General features: G+C 46.7%; 1 protein-coding gene across 5 annotated transcripts in view; it reads right to left on the minus strand.

Moving 5' to 3' along the window:
* CDRT1 (CMT1A duplicated region transcript 1) overlaps positions 1-10,199 on the minus strand; it is a 35,840-nt gene extending 25,641 nt beyond the window's left edge. For 3 of the 5 annotated variants that reach the window (XM_038536957.1, XM_038536956.1, XM_038536958.1), the window contains exons 1-7: positions 9,469-10,199; positions 7,308-7,484; positions 6,141-6,341; positions 5,876-6,003; positions 5,032-5,154; positions 2,358-2,467; positions 874-1,074 (exon numbers count right to left, since the gene is read on the minus strand). In XM_038536957.1, the coding sequence (XP_038392885.1) occupies positions 874-1,074; positions 2,358-2,467; positions 5,032-5,154; positions 5,876-6,003; positions 6,141-6,341; positions 7,308-7,484; positions 9,469-9,973 (1,445 nt within the window). In that variant the 5' untranslated portion in view covers positions 9,974-10,199. The remainder of the gene's footprint in view (positions 1-873; positions 1,075-2,357; positions 2,468-5,031; positions 5,155-5,875; positions 6,004-6,140; positions 6,342-7,307; positions 7,485-9,468) is intronic. The other 2 variants (XM_038536955.1, XM_038536954.1) reach the window with 2 other exon arrangements.
* Between the last annotated feature and the right edge of the window lie 6,519 nt (positions 10,200-16,718).

The following is a 16,718-nucleotide window of genomic DNA, read 5'->3' on the forward strand; positions in this document are numbered from 1 at the left end:
TTATATATATATAAAGACACACATCTCACTGGTTCTCTTTCTCTGGAAACCTTAATACACACATATAAGAGTATGCCCAACCTCATTAGTAATTAAAGAAGCTATGATTAAAACCACAATAAAGATTATTTAAAGCCCATCAGATTGACATTTAATATCATTGGTCTTGAACATTTAAAAGTGTTGGTGGGATCTAGAAGAAGGGATCCTCTCATACCCTGCTGATGAGAGTGTAACTTAATGCAACCGTTTTGGAAAATAATTTAGCACTCCTACCAAGAAATTGCACTACAGGGGCACCTGGGTGGCTCAGTGGTAGAGCGTCTGCCTTTGGCTCAGGTTGTGATCTTGGGGTTCAGGGATCCAGTCCCGCATCAGGCTCCCTGCAGGAAGCCTGCTTCTCCCTCTGTCTATGTCTCTGCCTCTCTCTGTGTGTCTCTCATGAATAAATAGTAAAATCTTTAAAATATGTTTATATGTGTATATGTGTGTGTGTGTACATTTTCAAACACTATTTTGCTCCTAAAGCATATTTCACACCCACAGAAAACTACTTTCCCCTGAGGAATCTATAAAAAGAAATACAGCCATCATCTAAGAGTGCTAGAAAAGATACATTCTGATTCACAGCCTTCAACTAGAAAGTAGCCTGATAATAGCTATAAATCTATCTCATTCAAAGTTTAAACAGTATACAAATTATTGGTTTTTACCTGGACAAATAAAGAAGAAATATTATGGGATATTCAAGAAATCAGTATCATTTAAGGTAACTTTTCAAAAAATACGAAAAGGAAAAAGCATGCATGCTTCTTCCACAAACTGACTTTGGGCCTTGGGTAGGGTGGACCACGACTCCCTCAGACCACTCACCTGATACTCAGGTCATAACTCCCGCTTAGCAGAAAGTTCTCCTCCTCACACAAGAAGAGAGTGCGGACACTCCCAGCATGGCCTCGGAACTCGATGGGTAACTCCTTTACTTGTATGACATCTAGAAGCTGGATCTTACGGTTGGATGACACTGCCACCAAATCTCCCCCAGAATAGTGGATGACTCTGTTTCGGTCCCACCTGAGTTGCCAGGGAAAAAGATGATCCATGAAAGAAGAGTTAGTGTCCTTCCAAGAACTCCCTTAGGATGGTGGCTGTCACCCTCAGCAATAATATAATGGAAAGTTCAAGGCCTTCTGACAAGGGATATAGCAGAAGGCACATCCTTGGCTGACCCTTACCTCATACTATACCAAAAAGCCATTTTAGGTTGAAACCTAAAGACAAGGGGTCCCTGAGTGGCTCAGTCAGTTAAGCATCTGCCTTTGGCTCAAGTCATGATCCCAGGGTCCTGGGATGGAGCCCTGCATCCGGCTCAGGGAGTCTGCTTCTCTCTCTCCTCCTCCCCCTGCTTATGTTCTCTCTCTCTCTCTCTCACTCTCTCAAGTAAATGAATAAAATCTTTTAAAAAAACTAAAAACAGACAAAACCATGAAAAAATCTGCTAGTGTATGATAAATCCCCAAGAGAACAGAATATGCATCATTTCCCAAACTTATTTGACCATGGGAAGCCCTATACCAACTGCATATCCCACTGTTTCTTTTGTTGTTGTTTCTCTTAACCAATATCCAATGAGCACATATCAGGTTCCAAGTCCTGTGCTAACACAGGAAACACAAAGATGAATTAGATGTGGATCTTGCCTACAATGAGCTTGTAGTCCAGTAAAACAGGGTAAGTTAAATTAATTTTCCAATCATAAGACTTTCAGCAAGTAGATAAAATATGAGCGAGATGACCAAATCATTTATAGTCCAAACTGAGACTTTGTTATTGTGAAAGGGGACACTATTATTAATAACCCCAGGACCACAGAGTAAAGCGGGATTTTTTTTAAGATTTTATTTATTTATTCATGAGAGACACAGAGAAAGAGGCAGAGACACAGGCAGAGGGAGAAGCAGGCTCCCTGCAGGGAACCTGATATGGGACTCGATCCCAGAACCCTGGGATCATGACCTGAGCCAAAGGCAGACACTTAATGAATTGAGCAACCTAGGCACCCCAAAACAATGAAAATATTTCAAAAAAAGCAATGCTATCATGCACATGACTTGTGTGAATGACCACTGATCAGTACACCAAAAATTATAACAGGAGAGCATCCTCCGCCCACTGCGAAGAATGGTGCAAACATCCAGCATCTATGCTCCGGAGGGATCTCATGTTCATGGTGGGCCAGAGCTTGATGTGATGAAGGACTGCCTTCCCAAGTGAACAGGGGTCATGGGAATCCTAAAGACACCGTTGTGGATGATTCAAGGGTCCCTGAAGACCTGGATTCTGACCCCGGTACCTACGTGTCAGAGAGAATGCGGATATTATAAGTCCCACAGAAGATATTTCTCTCTTCCATCTGGACCTGCTGAGTTTCCTGGTTCTGGTATGCGGCCCACAGGTTGTAGTCATTCTAACAAGGGAACACTCGGAGTCAAAGCACAGTGGCAACTTTACCGGGCCCCAAATATGCACCCCCTAAGGTCTTCCCCGGCAAGGACAAAAGGGCCCAAGGATTCTTCCTCTTTGGGCTGTGGCTCCTCATGGGAGGGACCCATGAGCAAGCACCATAGTAATCCACAGTGAGTCAAGGTTCCTGACTCATCCTTCATCTCCTTGTAATTTCCATGTGTTCTGATTCCATGAACTTTCAAGGTCACTGATCACTCAACTTTTCCAAAAATGAGCTCCCAAAGGGTAATGCTCGTGAAATAAAATCACAGGTGCCCCCTGACAAGCTATGTTGCAGAAGTCGGGGTTTTGTGGTTATGCTGCATACGCCTGACAGTACAAAGTGTGCTGGTGGGAACTCAAGCAGTATGTGAAATCACAGCCACACACTCCATGCGTTCGTGCCTGGAAGTCTGCGCACATAGGCAAGCTTGATTTCTCCTTTCTCCAGGATCACGGCCCGGCTGCAGGCAGCGCTAAACCGCTGCCTGCGCCCCTGGGGCTGCCCGGTCCTTCCTTTTTAAAAGCTCCTTCCTTCCTTCCTCTCTCCTTCCCCCTCCCTCCCTCCCTCCCTCCCTTTCTTCCCTCCATCCCTCTCTCCCTCCATGGCACACTCTGAGCCACTATGGCATGCCAGACATGCTAAATTCTGGCATAGATGACTCTACCAGACTCTCAGCTTCACTCCTCTTTCCAGCCATACTCTTCACCCTCAAATAGCAGGAAATGACAACCATGATAGCAGGAAACTGAAAATCAGGGTGAATTTATCATGAAACCAAAGAAGACCACAGCATCACGTTTAGATCTGGGAACATCTCTTCAAGGTCTCCTTCCCACCTAGACTTCTCAATGCCTATAGACTCTTCCTGGGGATGCCCATTTTTCTCAGCTCAATCTCCTTCTTGATCTCTAACCAAGTAGTGTTGTTCACCTAAAAGCCTCTCCCCAGAATCTGTCAACCAACTTCCCCTCCCATGTCCAAGTAGCTCTGATATCCTGCCTTGAATTAATCAAGACTTCCTTGACTTCTCACGGCCTGGGCTGGAATCCCTTGGCTCTTGTTCATCAGCTAAGCTTTGAAAGCCTAGAAGCTCCATGGTGGAGTCATTGGGAGCAGAAACACCTGATTCCAATCCCAGCTCTGCCACTGACCAGCTAGGAGACCCTTGGCAAGTTCTGGAACATCACAGCCTTCATTTCCACATCCATAAACTGAGAGCAAGGGTATCTCCTTGATCTACAGTGAAGATCAAGTGAATGATGTATACGAAGCCCTTGGCACCACACCTGGCACACTGGTCAAGCTCAGTGCCCATGGCAATCACCACCCCTCAGAAGCACTCACCTATACCTTTCCCTAGCAGACCTCCTAATTGTCTTGCTCCCTCATGTGTTCTCATCTGTTTCTCTCTCTTTTCTTAAATTAGAACATTTCTAAAATATCAAACACTGCCCAGGTAGTCCTTTTTGGTTGGGCAATTACTAGCTATGTCACCTAAAGAAGAAGGGTGTTAGTTTTCTTATACTTAGAGCAACAAGCTCAGAAAGAGCAAGTCAGTGTGTATCTCTGTCACTCTATCTGGGAGACCTGAAACTCTCTGTGCCTCAGTCTCTTCATCTGTAAAATAGGTAAAGAGACCAACGCAAAGACAAAAAACAATTGCAAGTCAAATGAAGTCCACCAAAGTATTTTTCTTTAGCCCACATAGATTTTTTTAAAATGCTCTTAATTAGTTGCCAGCATTTAAGGAAAATGAGAGACGTCACAAGATAACTCAGATTTCTAACCTCTGTTTAAAGCTCAGATGGCTAAGGAGGTTGAGGACCACAGTCTCTTATGGCAATTATCAGCCGGAGCTGAATAGCAACCAGCCCCTTCAGGTGGAGAGAGAACTCTCCAGCTAATCCCGCTCTGTCACACCTGTTCACACCACCAACCTCCCCTCATTCATGTGACCTGTCTCGTCTCTACAGATATATGAACTAGATGGTCTCTCTGGTCCCTTCTATCTCTCAAATTCTAACTCCTACTACACAGCTTCCCTATGAGAAGCTAGAGTCTGGCCACCCCTCATTAAGTATCCTTTTTTGTCCACTGGATAGATTTCAGAACAGAAGGCCTCTGAGTAGAGAATTGGGGACAGGAATATGACGGTTTTAGGAATGACCGCCATGTCTGGAAAAACTGTATATAGAGCTCAGAGTCTTTTATCTGCTCTTCATCGTTGCCTGAGATTTCCTGGGGGGGTCTATGGTTAAGACTCCCAGCTATTACTGACATCCACTCATTTAACAGATGAGGAATTTAAGGCTGAAGGAGAGGAAGTCACTCGCTTGAGGACACACACCACAGGACTCTGGTCTTCCTTAGGGAACGTTGCCTCCCATCCCCTAAATCCATGCACTACATCCTATATCCTCCCACTTTCTCTACCTTCATGTGACTGCTGAGTCTGGACTCCAGCACAACTAATGAGAACAGGACACTCACAGTGACTTGCCCCAGATGCCACTGCAACCCACCTTGGTTCTCAGTTTCCATTTCTGATTTTTCACACGTATGCACTTCCCATCATCGGTCATTTTAGGAACTGGGATAAAAAGCTTATTGGCATAATTGGGATCGATTCCCGTTGTGTAGGATCCCTGAGGAAAAAAATAAACATAGAATGGTTGTCTTGGCCCCTACTCTCCAAGAGGAGGGGGAAATCTAATGCTTGGCAAGATCTGAAGGGTGGGTAAACTCTGGCGAAGGAAGGCCTAGGCCTGGCCCGTTAGGCCATTAGTGCGCACAGATTGGCGTAAGGTGGATAAGGAATACCAAACACCTGGAGGGACACCGGTGAGAAATGGCCGCAGTTCTCCGCTTCCCAGAGTATGGCCCACCTCATAACGCCTGCCTCTTCTTGTCTTCTGATATCTGTCTCTTCTGGGAAAAATTCAAGCTACCAAGGACCCATGATTCAGGTTAAGGCTTCAGGCAGGAAACAGAAGTAAAACTGCCAGAGCTAGACACTATCCAGGAGAATTGCATTTTAACCTAAGAATATACTTAGTGGTCTTCGAAACATCTGCAGACCATATGGGGAAAACAACCCCCTGCTCTGTGAGGTTTCAGAAAGGCTCTGCCTCTCTCTTCCTGAGAGGTTTCTATACATGCTGTCCCTGCTGGATGCACTGGCAATGGGGTGATTAGTGGGGAGTCCAGACACAAAGGAGGTGACTACGGAAGCCTACAAAGCAGCAAATGTGGAGCAGGAGACCGAACAAGGCTCTACGAAATAGACCAGAAAGGCCCACAGTCAGGCCAACCTCAACACAGAAATGAGGCTGGTGTCCAGAGCGACCTTCCCTAGACAGGAAGTACCTGCAAGAAGGCAATATGGTTCTGAATGAAAGTATGCATCGACAAATCCATCTTGACTTGCTGAGCGAGGGCGGCCCAGTGCTGGCTCACAGAAGTGCACCTGTTCAGGCTGTTTTTATCCAGCATACCTGGGGAAAACAAAACAAAACAAAACAAAACAAAACAAAACAAAACAAAACAAAACAAAACAAAACAAAAAACCTGGACCTGGGAACCTCCCAACTGAGCTGTGATGAGCAGCATCTCAAGAAATAGCCCAGCGTACTTAGAATATATTTGGAGAGGTGGATGGGCAGGTAACGGATGAAGTCTCGGTATTTGCTGACTCCAGAAGACAGGTCTTTGACGACATCCAAGTCAACCAACAGATCCGAGGGGGTGCTTTCTGCCTTGGACATGCCCACTTTTCTGGAAAACAGCTTATTCATCTCGGAAATACACCGGAGTGAACTCTTCCGTTGTCCTTCTAGAGGAAAGCCAGAGAGGGGTTTGGATGAGATTGTCTCTATGGTAACTCCAGGCCAAAAGAAGCTCTCAGCAAACCCTCTCCCGGGAAATGAAGCTCATCGGAATTCACCCTCAGACCACTGGATTTCTGTCATCTCTTCTGCCAAACTGGAAATAACAATCTCCCCACCAAATACACGAGGACTTTTCAGCCTTCCCAGTTCAAGGAGATGCCAGTAGAATCAAAGCCCCGCTCAGGTGAGATGGCCTTGTGCCTAGAAGTTCCTTAAACTATCCCAAGGAAAAAATGTGAACAATTTTGTAAAGGGAGCAATGAATGAAATGATTCGGTCAAGTGTTGATAACTATTGAAGTTGAGTGATGGTTATGTGGGGTGGTTATCAGACGGTCTTATCTGTTTAAGAGATCTGGAAGTTTCCAGATAAAAAGTGCTTCGTGTTTCTTGTAATTATGTCATGCAGAGCTCTCACTTCACAAACCAACTTAGGAGAGCCTTGAGGTTGGGTTCCAGCTCCCCACTGCTTTTGTTTCCTCCTTAAGACTGAATCCAATGCTGCTGCAAACAATAGTCACCGGTAGGCTAACTTCTAGAGGTGTCCACCTCACCAAAGGTCAGGGGCCAGATGAGGGATGGTGGCCCTGGGGCAGAAGGAGACTCCAAGGGAAACCCTTTGATAGCTTCCTTTCTGAGCTCTATTTTCAGATGTCTCTCAGAGACACCAGGATGGAGAAGCGAAAACATGGCCTTTAGGGTTGTCATGACTGCCTTCAATCCTTGCTTCTTCCCTACTTGATGTGGGATTCAATGACGTAACAACTCCTGGTGCCCAACTCTTGGTGCCCAGTGAATGTTCAATTCCCAAATCTCCCACCCCCAGATGCCACTGCCCTAGCCGGCTGCTCCAACTCCATCAGGACTTCCCGAGCTCGTGTCTATTAACTTTCTTGCTACAAGCTGACTTACCAGTATTAGACGCTTCACCCTCTGTGTTCTCAAACAAATTTTCTTTCCCTAAAGTTCTGGACAAAGGGAAGGATGTATTCCTGGTGCTGGCTGCCCAGAAAACACCTGAGGTCTCAGTCTGCGGGTTGTAGTCTTTCTCAGGGAAGAAAAACAAATCACTGGTGTCTTGATTGAGGCCTGAAAAGCAAAGGGCCAGGACAAGGTTGTTCTTTAAGAGGGGGTGTGGAGGAAAGGAGGTGAGATAAACTTTTATTTCTACTTGCTTCTCTTTGATCTACGTGAAATGGACCGGGCCAGTTATGTCTGGTTTTTACCGAGGGGCAGGGGGGACTCCGAGTTTCTATGTAAAAATTGCCAAAACTCTTGTTAGGTTTTGCCAGCCCATCTACAATGCAAATTATCTCAGAGCCCCATATAAAGGAGAAGAGGGCTGTGGGCAGGAGCTGAAAGTGGGACAATTTTTCTGCAGTGCCTGCTTAATTTTCTTCAACAATATCAGTAACCGCCCTCGAGTCAAATTAGAAAAAGAATTTAAGATTTTATTTATTTATTCATGAAACACAGAGAGAGAGAGAGAGAGGCAGAGGGAGAAGCAGGCTCCAGACAGGGAACCCGATGTGGGACTCGATCCTGGGACTCTGGGATCATGACCTGAGCCGAAGGCAGAGGCTCAACCACTGAGCCACCCAGGTGCCCCTCAAATTAGAAAATTTAACTTAAGAAACATGCTCCCCTAGGAAAGAGGGAAGCTTGTTTCAATCACTAACTGGGCTCCCACAACTCCAGTCCAAGTGCCTGACCCCTATGGTGGGTGGTGAAAGCCTTCCAGGGGGAAACCACAGAATGCTGTGTGTGTACAAGCCAGGCCTTCTGGAGTCTTCCGGCTCCTGGAGGGAGCAGCAAGCCGTAGGACACGTTCCGTTGGGGAGACCTGGTTTCCAAGCCCCCTCCTGCATGACCCAGGCCGCACCACTCAAAGTTCAGTGTCCCTGAACTTTGGCTTCCTTATCTACAAAATTAAGGAGCTGGACTGGTGGATCTCTGATCTAATTTGCAGGATGCTCTGATTTTTCTTTTTTCACCATCTCCAATCTAGATTTTTATTCTTTTACTTCCCTAACCCACCAAAGAAAACACATGGGATCTCAGTGTCCCCTGGGTTATCTAGCTTTGAAATTCTTTTGGATGCTAATAGTCTACAAATATGACCACAAAACAGGTCTCTGGACATTTAGAAAATCCCCACCTTCAAGAGCTCAACACTGAGATGCTGAGACTCCTCCATCTGATGGCTCCTCTCAGCCTTCTCCCACCCCACCCCCCACCAATCCTGGGCTGGATCCCCCCCTTTAATCTCTTGCCTCTTTGCTGGTTTCTTTTGCTTTCCCCATCCAGGTGGTTAAACATTTCTAAGACACTCTCACCCACACCCTAGACCAATGGCTCTCAAGGTGAGGTCCCCAGACCAGCAGCAGCAAACTAGGAACTTTTTAGAAACGCAAATCTCACGTCCACCACTGAGCTGCAGAATCGGGAGTACTGGGGGAGGGTCCCAGCCCCGGGCTTTCAAAAGGCTTCCCAGAGAATGTGATGCAAGCTAAAGTTTGAGAAGGCCTGCCCTGCCCTTATGAGGCCCCTTTGCTGTCTCCAGCCTCAGACAGACCCCTCTGCCAGGTTGGAATTTATGCACCAGAAGGAAGATGGTGGAACAAATGGGCAAAAGCCCTAAACTTTGACCTCTTGGCCTGGCTTCTGTGCAGTGCAAACTGAAGGGCAAAAGAATTCAGAAGCCATCCCCTTCGGTCCCTACCGAACCCAGTCTAAACCCTAAGCCAGTAATGCAGGAACCACACCACACCAGAAAGCAGTAGAGGTGCCGACCAGCCGTACGTGGGCCTAAGTCCATTTTCAGTGCCTGACCGTTACAAGTTCTATGCCTCCTTCTGCGTTTGCATGTTATACTTTTCTAGAAGGAAGTCACGTTCAGTGATTTCTCCTTTGGGAAACAGGACCGCATGTCGGGATGTCAGGCTGAGGAACTCTATCCTGCATTCTGGAAAATCCCCATCTACCTAAGCTTGTCCACACCTCTGGTCCCTATGCGGCCTGGCTTCCCAGTCTTCGGAGGGCCCCTCCGGTCTCCACCCGTGGCCTTGTTTACCTGAGACGTTGTTCCTCTCTCTCAGAAACAGGACTCTGATGACATTGGCAGCAGTGAGCAATAACTTGGGGTCACACATTTGCAGCAGCAAGAGCGTGTAATTTGCCTTGGTCCGGTGGGTGCTTTTCCCAAACCAGTACAGGATCTCCCTCATCTTCTGTTCTACCGTTTTGTCCAACATCTGGTTCAGGGAAGACTTGACGATTTTCCCCTCCTTCCTGCTGAGGTTGATCCGGGAGCGGCTGTAGATGAAATCCTTCCCCTGCGTGGTCTGCAAGATAGTCTGAAAATAGTGCAACAGATACAAGCTATCCAGCTGCTTCAGGATGCTAACTAGAAACCGCTTCTGGGGCACCTCTCCGATCCTTTGGAACCACTCTTTGGTAGAGAAGATCTTCCAAGCCAAGACGCATGTTTCACACTTCTGGCACACGGGGACAGAACTGTCCCCCTTCTCACAACGAAAGTAGGGGGCATTCCTGAGCCTTGAGTCCAGGTTTTCCATGATCCTGAGATGACCAGCTCATTTTATCCTTGCCTGTTGTCAACCCTACCAAACACCAGAGGGTACAGGAGAAGCTGATACATATCCCAGTTGAGCCTTTTCTATTATAAACATTTCCCAGAGGAAAGGTAAACCTGTTGGATGGAAAGCTTCTCTCTCCCAGAAACTGCCGGTAGAAGTCTGGCTTTTTGTACTGACCTCCTAGGAAACATGGCTTTACCGTAAGTCTCCTAAACCGGGCACTGCCTAGGAGGAGGCAGTTGCTGTATATTCTGAAAGAGCTGGTCATCTCATTTCTAGAACAACCAGAGGAGTGTTAGTCAAATTGAAGGAATACAGGCACCCCTTTTAAAGGAAAAAAAAAAAATACATATATCATGTGGAGCTTCGATTGTTATTAATGACTTCTAAATATTCATGGATATAAAACTGGATGCAGGGATCCCTGGGTGGCGCAGCGGTTTGGCGCCTGCCTTTGGCCCAGGGCGCGATCCTGGAGACCCGGGATCGAATCCCACATCAGGCTCCCGGTGCATGGAGCCTGCTTCTCCCTCGGCCTATGTCTCTGCCTCTCTCTCTCTCTCTCTGTGACTATCATAAATAAATAAAAAAAAATAAATAAATAAATAAATAAAACTGGATGCAGGGGCACCTGGGGGGCTCAGTGGTTGAGCATCTGCTCAAGTCGTGATCCCCCCGTCCTGGGATGGAGTTCCCCACAGGGAGCCTGCTTCTCCCTCTGCCTGTGTCTCTGCCTTTCTCTGTGTCTCTCATGAATAAATAAGTAGTTTTTTTTTAATTGGATGTAAACTTCCTACATGTATAGCTGTTTGGTTATGAGGCAACTATCCCAATGATCTTGAATATGTTTATATTCGTTTTCTAAACCCATCGATGAACTGAAAATGCAGATGTTTAATATGAATGTAAGTTGTTTCACTGCTTCAGGATGCTAACCAGAAACCTCTGCTGGGAAGCACTCCTTCATGGGAAAAATTTCACACAGCCTCAATGCCTTACACGAGGATGTGTGTCTGGGTGGCAGACACAATCAAGGGGGTCACCGCTTGGGGTGCATTAAATTGAACACAAACCCAAAGAAGTGATTGAAAGTAAAGAACTTTTGATTGCTTGGCACAAGCAAGGAGACGGGAGATAGCTCTCAAAACACTGTCTGTCTGTGGGATTAGTGCAAGAAGCTTTCATTCAGTATAATAGGGGGCAGGGGCAAGGAGTTTGCATACATATTAAGGAATTTATATGTATTCTATTTTTTAGGCGTCTTGGTTCAATTGCTCATGCCTAGCATGTCCACAGGCTCGTGCATGCATTACATCCAAAAAATGGCAGAAAATTCTGCCCTTGGGTGGAGATCTTAGTATCGTAATAAGCTAAAGGTAAGTTCACAAGTGGGGAGACAGGTGCAGGGGCAGGGGTAGGGTTGGATCTGTGCAGATCCTCAGCTCCAAGCTGGCTCAAACTGGCTCCTGTAGGAGCATCAGGAGAAATACCTAGCTAGCTGCTCTCAGGTGAAACACCCAGCTTGGCAGCTCACTGACAGGAAACGCTGGTTCTGCAAAACACAACGCATTCCTTCCTTGGCTGTTGGCCTCTTGTCCGTTCCCCCTCTTCCTTCTGCTGCTAGCTTTCAGCCCTCTGATTTCAGTACCTTGGGGTTGCATCCCAGCCAACAGTACAGCCGAGTGAAGAAGAGAGAGCGGTCTGGGCCCAGACTCCTGGGTTTGGACGCCAGCCCAGCTGCTTACTAGCTCTGTGTGCACAAGCACAGTACTTAACCCCCTGTGCCTCAGTCTGCTCATCTGTAAAACAGACGAGTTCCTACCTCAGAGTCTTTTTTTTTTTTTTTGAGGATTAAATGAGATAATATACACAAAGCACTTAAAAGACTGTCTGTTAATATTCAGCCCTCCCTAACTGCTAACTACTGTCCTGTTGTTGTCATTGGGATCATTGTTCTGGGCAGCCAAGTAAGCAAAGCGTGCTACATACAATCTTTACACGAGTGCATGTGCATACAGTGAGGTGCATGTGAAGAAATGCATGTGTCTGTGCATGTTTTTAAAAGAATAATTTCAAAGGGGCACGTGGGAGGAGGCTCAGTCGGTTAAGCATCTGGACTCTTGATTTCAGCTCAGGTCATGATCTCAGGGTTGTGAGATTGAGCCCCCCATTGGGCTCCGTGATCAGCGTGGAGCCTGCTCAAGATTTTCTCTCTCCCTCTCCCTCGGCCCCTCCCCTACTTTCTCCTCTCCCTCTCTAAAAAAAAAAAAAAAAAAAAAAAAATACAGCTACCTTCTAGGATTAGATCAGATATGAGACCAGTCATCACTGCTCTTGTTCTTATCATTATTTCCCTAGGTTAAGCCAAAATGTTTGCAATAACTGAGCATTTCTGGTGCCCACGCCTGGAGCCCTGGCACAGTTAGAGAAAGGGATTGAATATCATTGCCCAGCTTGGTGTCAATGGCAGTCACACGCAAGGGTTGGGGTTAGGGACAGGAATCAGGCTGGGGAAGAGATCTGTACCAACAGCTCAGCCTCTTCTGTCTGAATTAGTATCTGGAGAAAAGGTGAAAAGTGGATTAACATCTAAACGACCAATTGGGAAGGCCAGACACAGGATGATGGTCAGGAGGAAAGAGCACCCAGACACAGAGCACAGAGCCCTGGGGTGTACAAGCAGGAGACACACTACCCCCCAGACCTGCTACAAACTGGAAGTAGCTTGGTTTTAAAGATCCAACTATATTAGGATTTTAATCTGTGAGGCTGATGAACATCGAGGACGTTTTAGGGGCACCTAGGTGGCTGAGGTTGAGCATCCACTTTCAGCTCAGGTTGTGATCCCAGGGTCCTGGGATTGAGCCCCACATTAAGCTCCCTGCCCAGTGGGAAATCTGCTTTTTCCTCTCCCTCTGCCTGCTGCTCCCCCGCTCGTTCTCTCTCTCTCTCTCTCTCTCTCTCTCTCTCTCTCATAAATAAATAAAATCTTTTTTTTTTAATCCACCCAACTCAGTGTTTATTCCATGCTGAAGGCCATCTGTGGCCCAGTGGCAGAGCACAAACCTGGGAGTCAGAAGGGACTGGCTGGAACCCCACAGCTGTTCCTTACTAGCTGTGTGATCTTGAACAAGCAACTCAAGCCTCTCTGAGTCCCCATTTTCTTATCTGCAGAAGACACATAATCCCCACCCTTGCAGGGTGTTGTTCTATGAGGACTAGATTAATTGAAGTAGGTAAGCATGGAAGTTACTTCTGCTGCCTCTCCATTCCACTCACCACCCTGACACAGATACACACACATACACACAAATGCACACACAGCATCTTACCTGGCGCACGCAGGGAAGATGAAGCCATTTAGGATCTGGTGTTCCTTTAGAAAGTGCTCTCGGTGGAGGGCAGGACAGGGTGACCAGATGGGATAAGCCAATGGTGGGGAACTGGTGCCAGTGTACCCAAAAAGGGAAGGCAGACAAGTAGGTCTCATCAGAGTTAAGACCCAAGAGAGGAAAACATTTCTCAATGGAAGTCTTTGGGGCTGAGAAGTACACCTGGAGATTTCTCGAATATCCAGGCTACCAACAGCCTGGAGCTTTCATGCTTTTTTTTTTTTTTTTAATGTTTATTTATTTATTTATTTGTGAGAGACACACTGAGAGAGAGGCAGAGACACAGGCAGAGGGAGAAACAGGCTCCATGCAGGGAGTCCGATGTGGGACTCGATCCCCAGACCCCAGGATCATGCCCTGGGCTGAAGGCAGCACTAAACCACTGAGCCACCCAGGTGTCCCAAGCCTGAAGGTTTGATGCCAGTCCCCTGGCTGTCCTTTCTGCCCTGTGTTATTCTGTTTTGTTCCCAATTCTGATTAAATCGTCTTCCCATACGGCCCCAATCTCTACTTCTTTTTTCCCACCCTCTCGTTCGGTTTGGAGAACCCCAGAAAGCACGGCTGCCCAGCTCCACCCAGCTCTGCTGCCCGTCTCTAACTTTGCACCTGAGGTTCTACTGTTCGTGTGCACAGCCACCTGCCCTGGCTCAGCCAGCAGGAAGTCAGGAAAGCCCTCAGGTGCCCAAGTAGTAGGCTGTGTGTGGGATGAAACCAGGCTGGGCTACAGCCAGTTACATGCCTCTGAACGATTCACTTGCCACTCTCGGCCTGCTCTTCCTCTGTAAAATGGAGATCGTACCTCTGTCTGGCTCACAGTGAGTGTCAGGGTCAGATGAATGGATGTATTTGAAGGGCCCCGTATGGGGCACCTGGGTGGCTCAGTGGTTGAGCATCTGCCTTCCGCTCAGGTTGTGATCCAGGGGTCCTCCCTGCAGGGAGCCTACTTCTCCCTCTGCCTGTGTCTCTGCCTCTCTCTGTGTGTCTCTCATGAATAAATAAAAACTTTAATTTAAAACAAAAAAACTGCTTATACTAAAGCTCACAGACACTTGTTACCAGTAGTTGAAGAGTGGAAAGGGTTAAGGAGAAGCTATAGATGTAAACCAGTTGTTCTCAAACATACTTGTGCTCCAGAATCCCCTTGAGGCCTTATTAAAACAGATTGCTAGGCCCAGCCCCCAGAATTCCGGATTCCTAAACCCAGCCTGGGAGCCCAGGAATTTACATTTCTATTAACCTTCTGGATGGTGCTGAGGCTGTTGGTGGGAAAACCACATTTTAGAAGCACCAATATAAGCTATGCTTGTGTTTCAAAATCTGTGAACAGAACTTCATTTTAAAAATAAACACAGGGGGATCCCCAGGTGGCTCAGCAGTTTAGAACCTGCCTTTGGCCCGGGGTATGATCCTGGGGTCCTGGGATCAAGTCCCACGTCGAGCTCCCTGCATGGAGCCTGCATCTCCCTCTGCCTGTGTTTCTGCCTCTCTCTCTCTCTCTCTCTCTCTCTCTCTCTCATAAATAAATAAAATATTTTTAAAAATAATCTAAGCTTTTTGTGGCTCAATGGTTGAGCATCTGCCTTTGGCTCAGGTCATGATCCCGGGGTCCTGGGATGGAGTCCCACATCGGGCTCCCCGCAGGGAGTCTGCTTCTCCCTCTGCCTGTGTCTCTGCCTCTCTCTGTGCATCTCTGATGATAGATGATAGATAGATAGATAGATAGATAGATAGATAGATAGATTCTTTTTAAAATAAAAATAAACTATGCTATAGTAGTTTTGCAATCTTTTTAAAAAGATTTATTTGTAAGTAATCTCTACATCCAATGTGGGGCTCGAACTCACAACCCAGACATCAAGAGTCCCTTGTTCTACCGACTGAGCCAGTCAGGCGACCCCGGTTTATAGTCTTTTAATGGGTTCTAGCTATACATTTGTCTTTGATGAACACATGATATGTTGGTTAAGGGTACCAAAGTGATCACTGGTGTTTTATGAATAAAGAAGGGCCAGGTTTTAGGGCTGGCTGCACTCTGAAAGACTCGTGGAGAGTCCGATGTTTTACAGATGGAGAAAACGAGGCCCCAGATGGTTGAGACAGCTAAATATCACTGGTAGAATGCCCAAGTTGAAGAAGAGAGTGACCAGTAATACATTCCAGTGGACAGAGGACGTAGTGGTCTGGGGCAATGGTGAACACTGACTTCCCTGAACTGGGACCAAGAAACCCTACAGTCCTAGTGGCTCATTCGAGGAACAGATCAAGGACAGCAGACATGGAGACAAAATGAGAAAAAGAATAAAAAGAGTCATCTCCATCTGACAGCCTTGCTCCTTACCCTGCCCACTGCAAGGATCCTGGCCCTGACCAGCACTGGCTGTGGCTACTGAGATCAGCACAGAGTTTGCTTGGCAAAAAGCAAAAAGAAAGCTGAATTGAAGAATTGGTGAGAACCATCAAATGGACAATACTGTCAAATGGAAACATGTGGCTGTTTAAGAGTAAGAAAAATTTCTAACAAGCAGACTCCATACCTTTTGGGTTATTGTTCCATTAAAGCAACTCATAGTACAGATAAGTTGGTCGCACAGACCAGGCCTCTTAGTCTTCCCCGAGAGAGCTGGACAAAACAGACCAGGAGCCCACCTGTGAGCAGAGTTCTGCTCCCAGGACTCTGGGCTGCTGGACACTTTGCCACAGCACCTGCTCACCCTCCCGACTGGCCCGGGGTCCTACCCATACTTCCAGCAGCCACAGCCAGAGCCCCAAGGTAGAGGCTAGCAACCAGACACGCGAAACCCATCACCCTGCCTTAACATCACTGCATAAAGCCTGGAGCATCCTGTGGGAAAATAAACATCAAACATCAACCTTGAAACTGCCTGAATGGAAGATGGGGCCAGGATGCAGGGAAGACGGCATGGGAGATATGGCTAGAACAGAAGAAAGGATGACAAGGGTTTTTACAGAAACTTCTGGAAGCACGTTATCATTTGAAAAGGCTGAGAACACTGAATCGTGATAGCTCAAAGCATCTCAGATAGATCAAGGGGTTCATTGAAGTTTGTAGTAGTTTAGTAGGATCTTTGGAAAATTATTTTTATATGAGTTTTTTATATATAAACACACACACTTTTCCTCCCAAGGAATCAGGGTCACTACATTAATTAATCTGGGGGGAAAGTCATTAATTTAGGGGAAAGGACTTTGACCTCAAATGCCTGATCACAGCTATCCTGACCCTCAGTCTTTGTTAGATGACCTGTTTGCCCTCTTCTTTTCCAGTACCTGGCCTCCCCTCTCCAGGGAGACTGGATTTACTCAAGTCTGTA

Source organism: Canis lupus, chromosome 5 (assembly GCF_011100685.1).
Source record: "Canis lupus familiaris isolate Mischka breed German Shepherd chromosome 5, alternate assembly UU_Cfam_GSD_1.0, whole genome shotgun sequence".
Taxonomy (NCBI): Eukaryota; Metazoa; Chordata; class Mammalia; order Carnivora; family Canidae; genus Canis; species Canis lupus.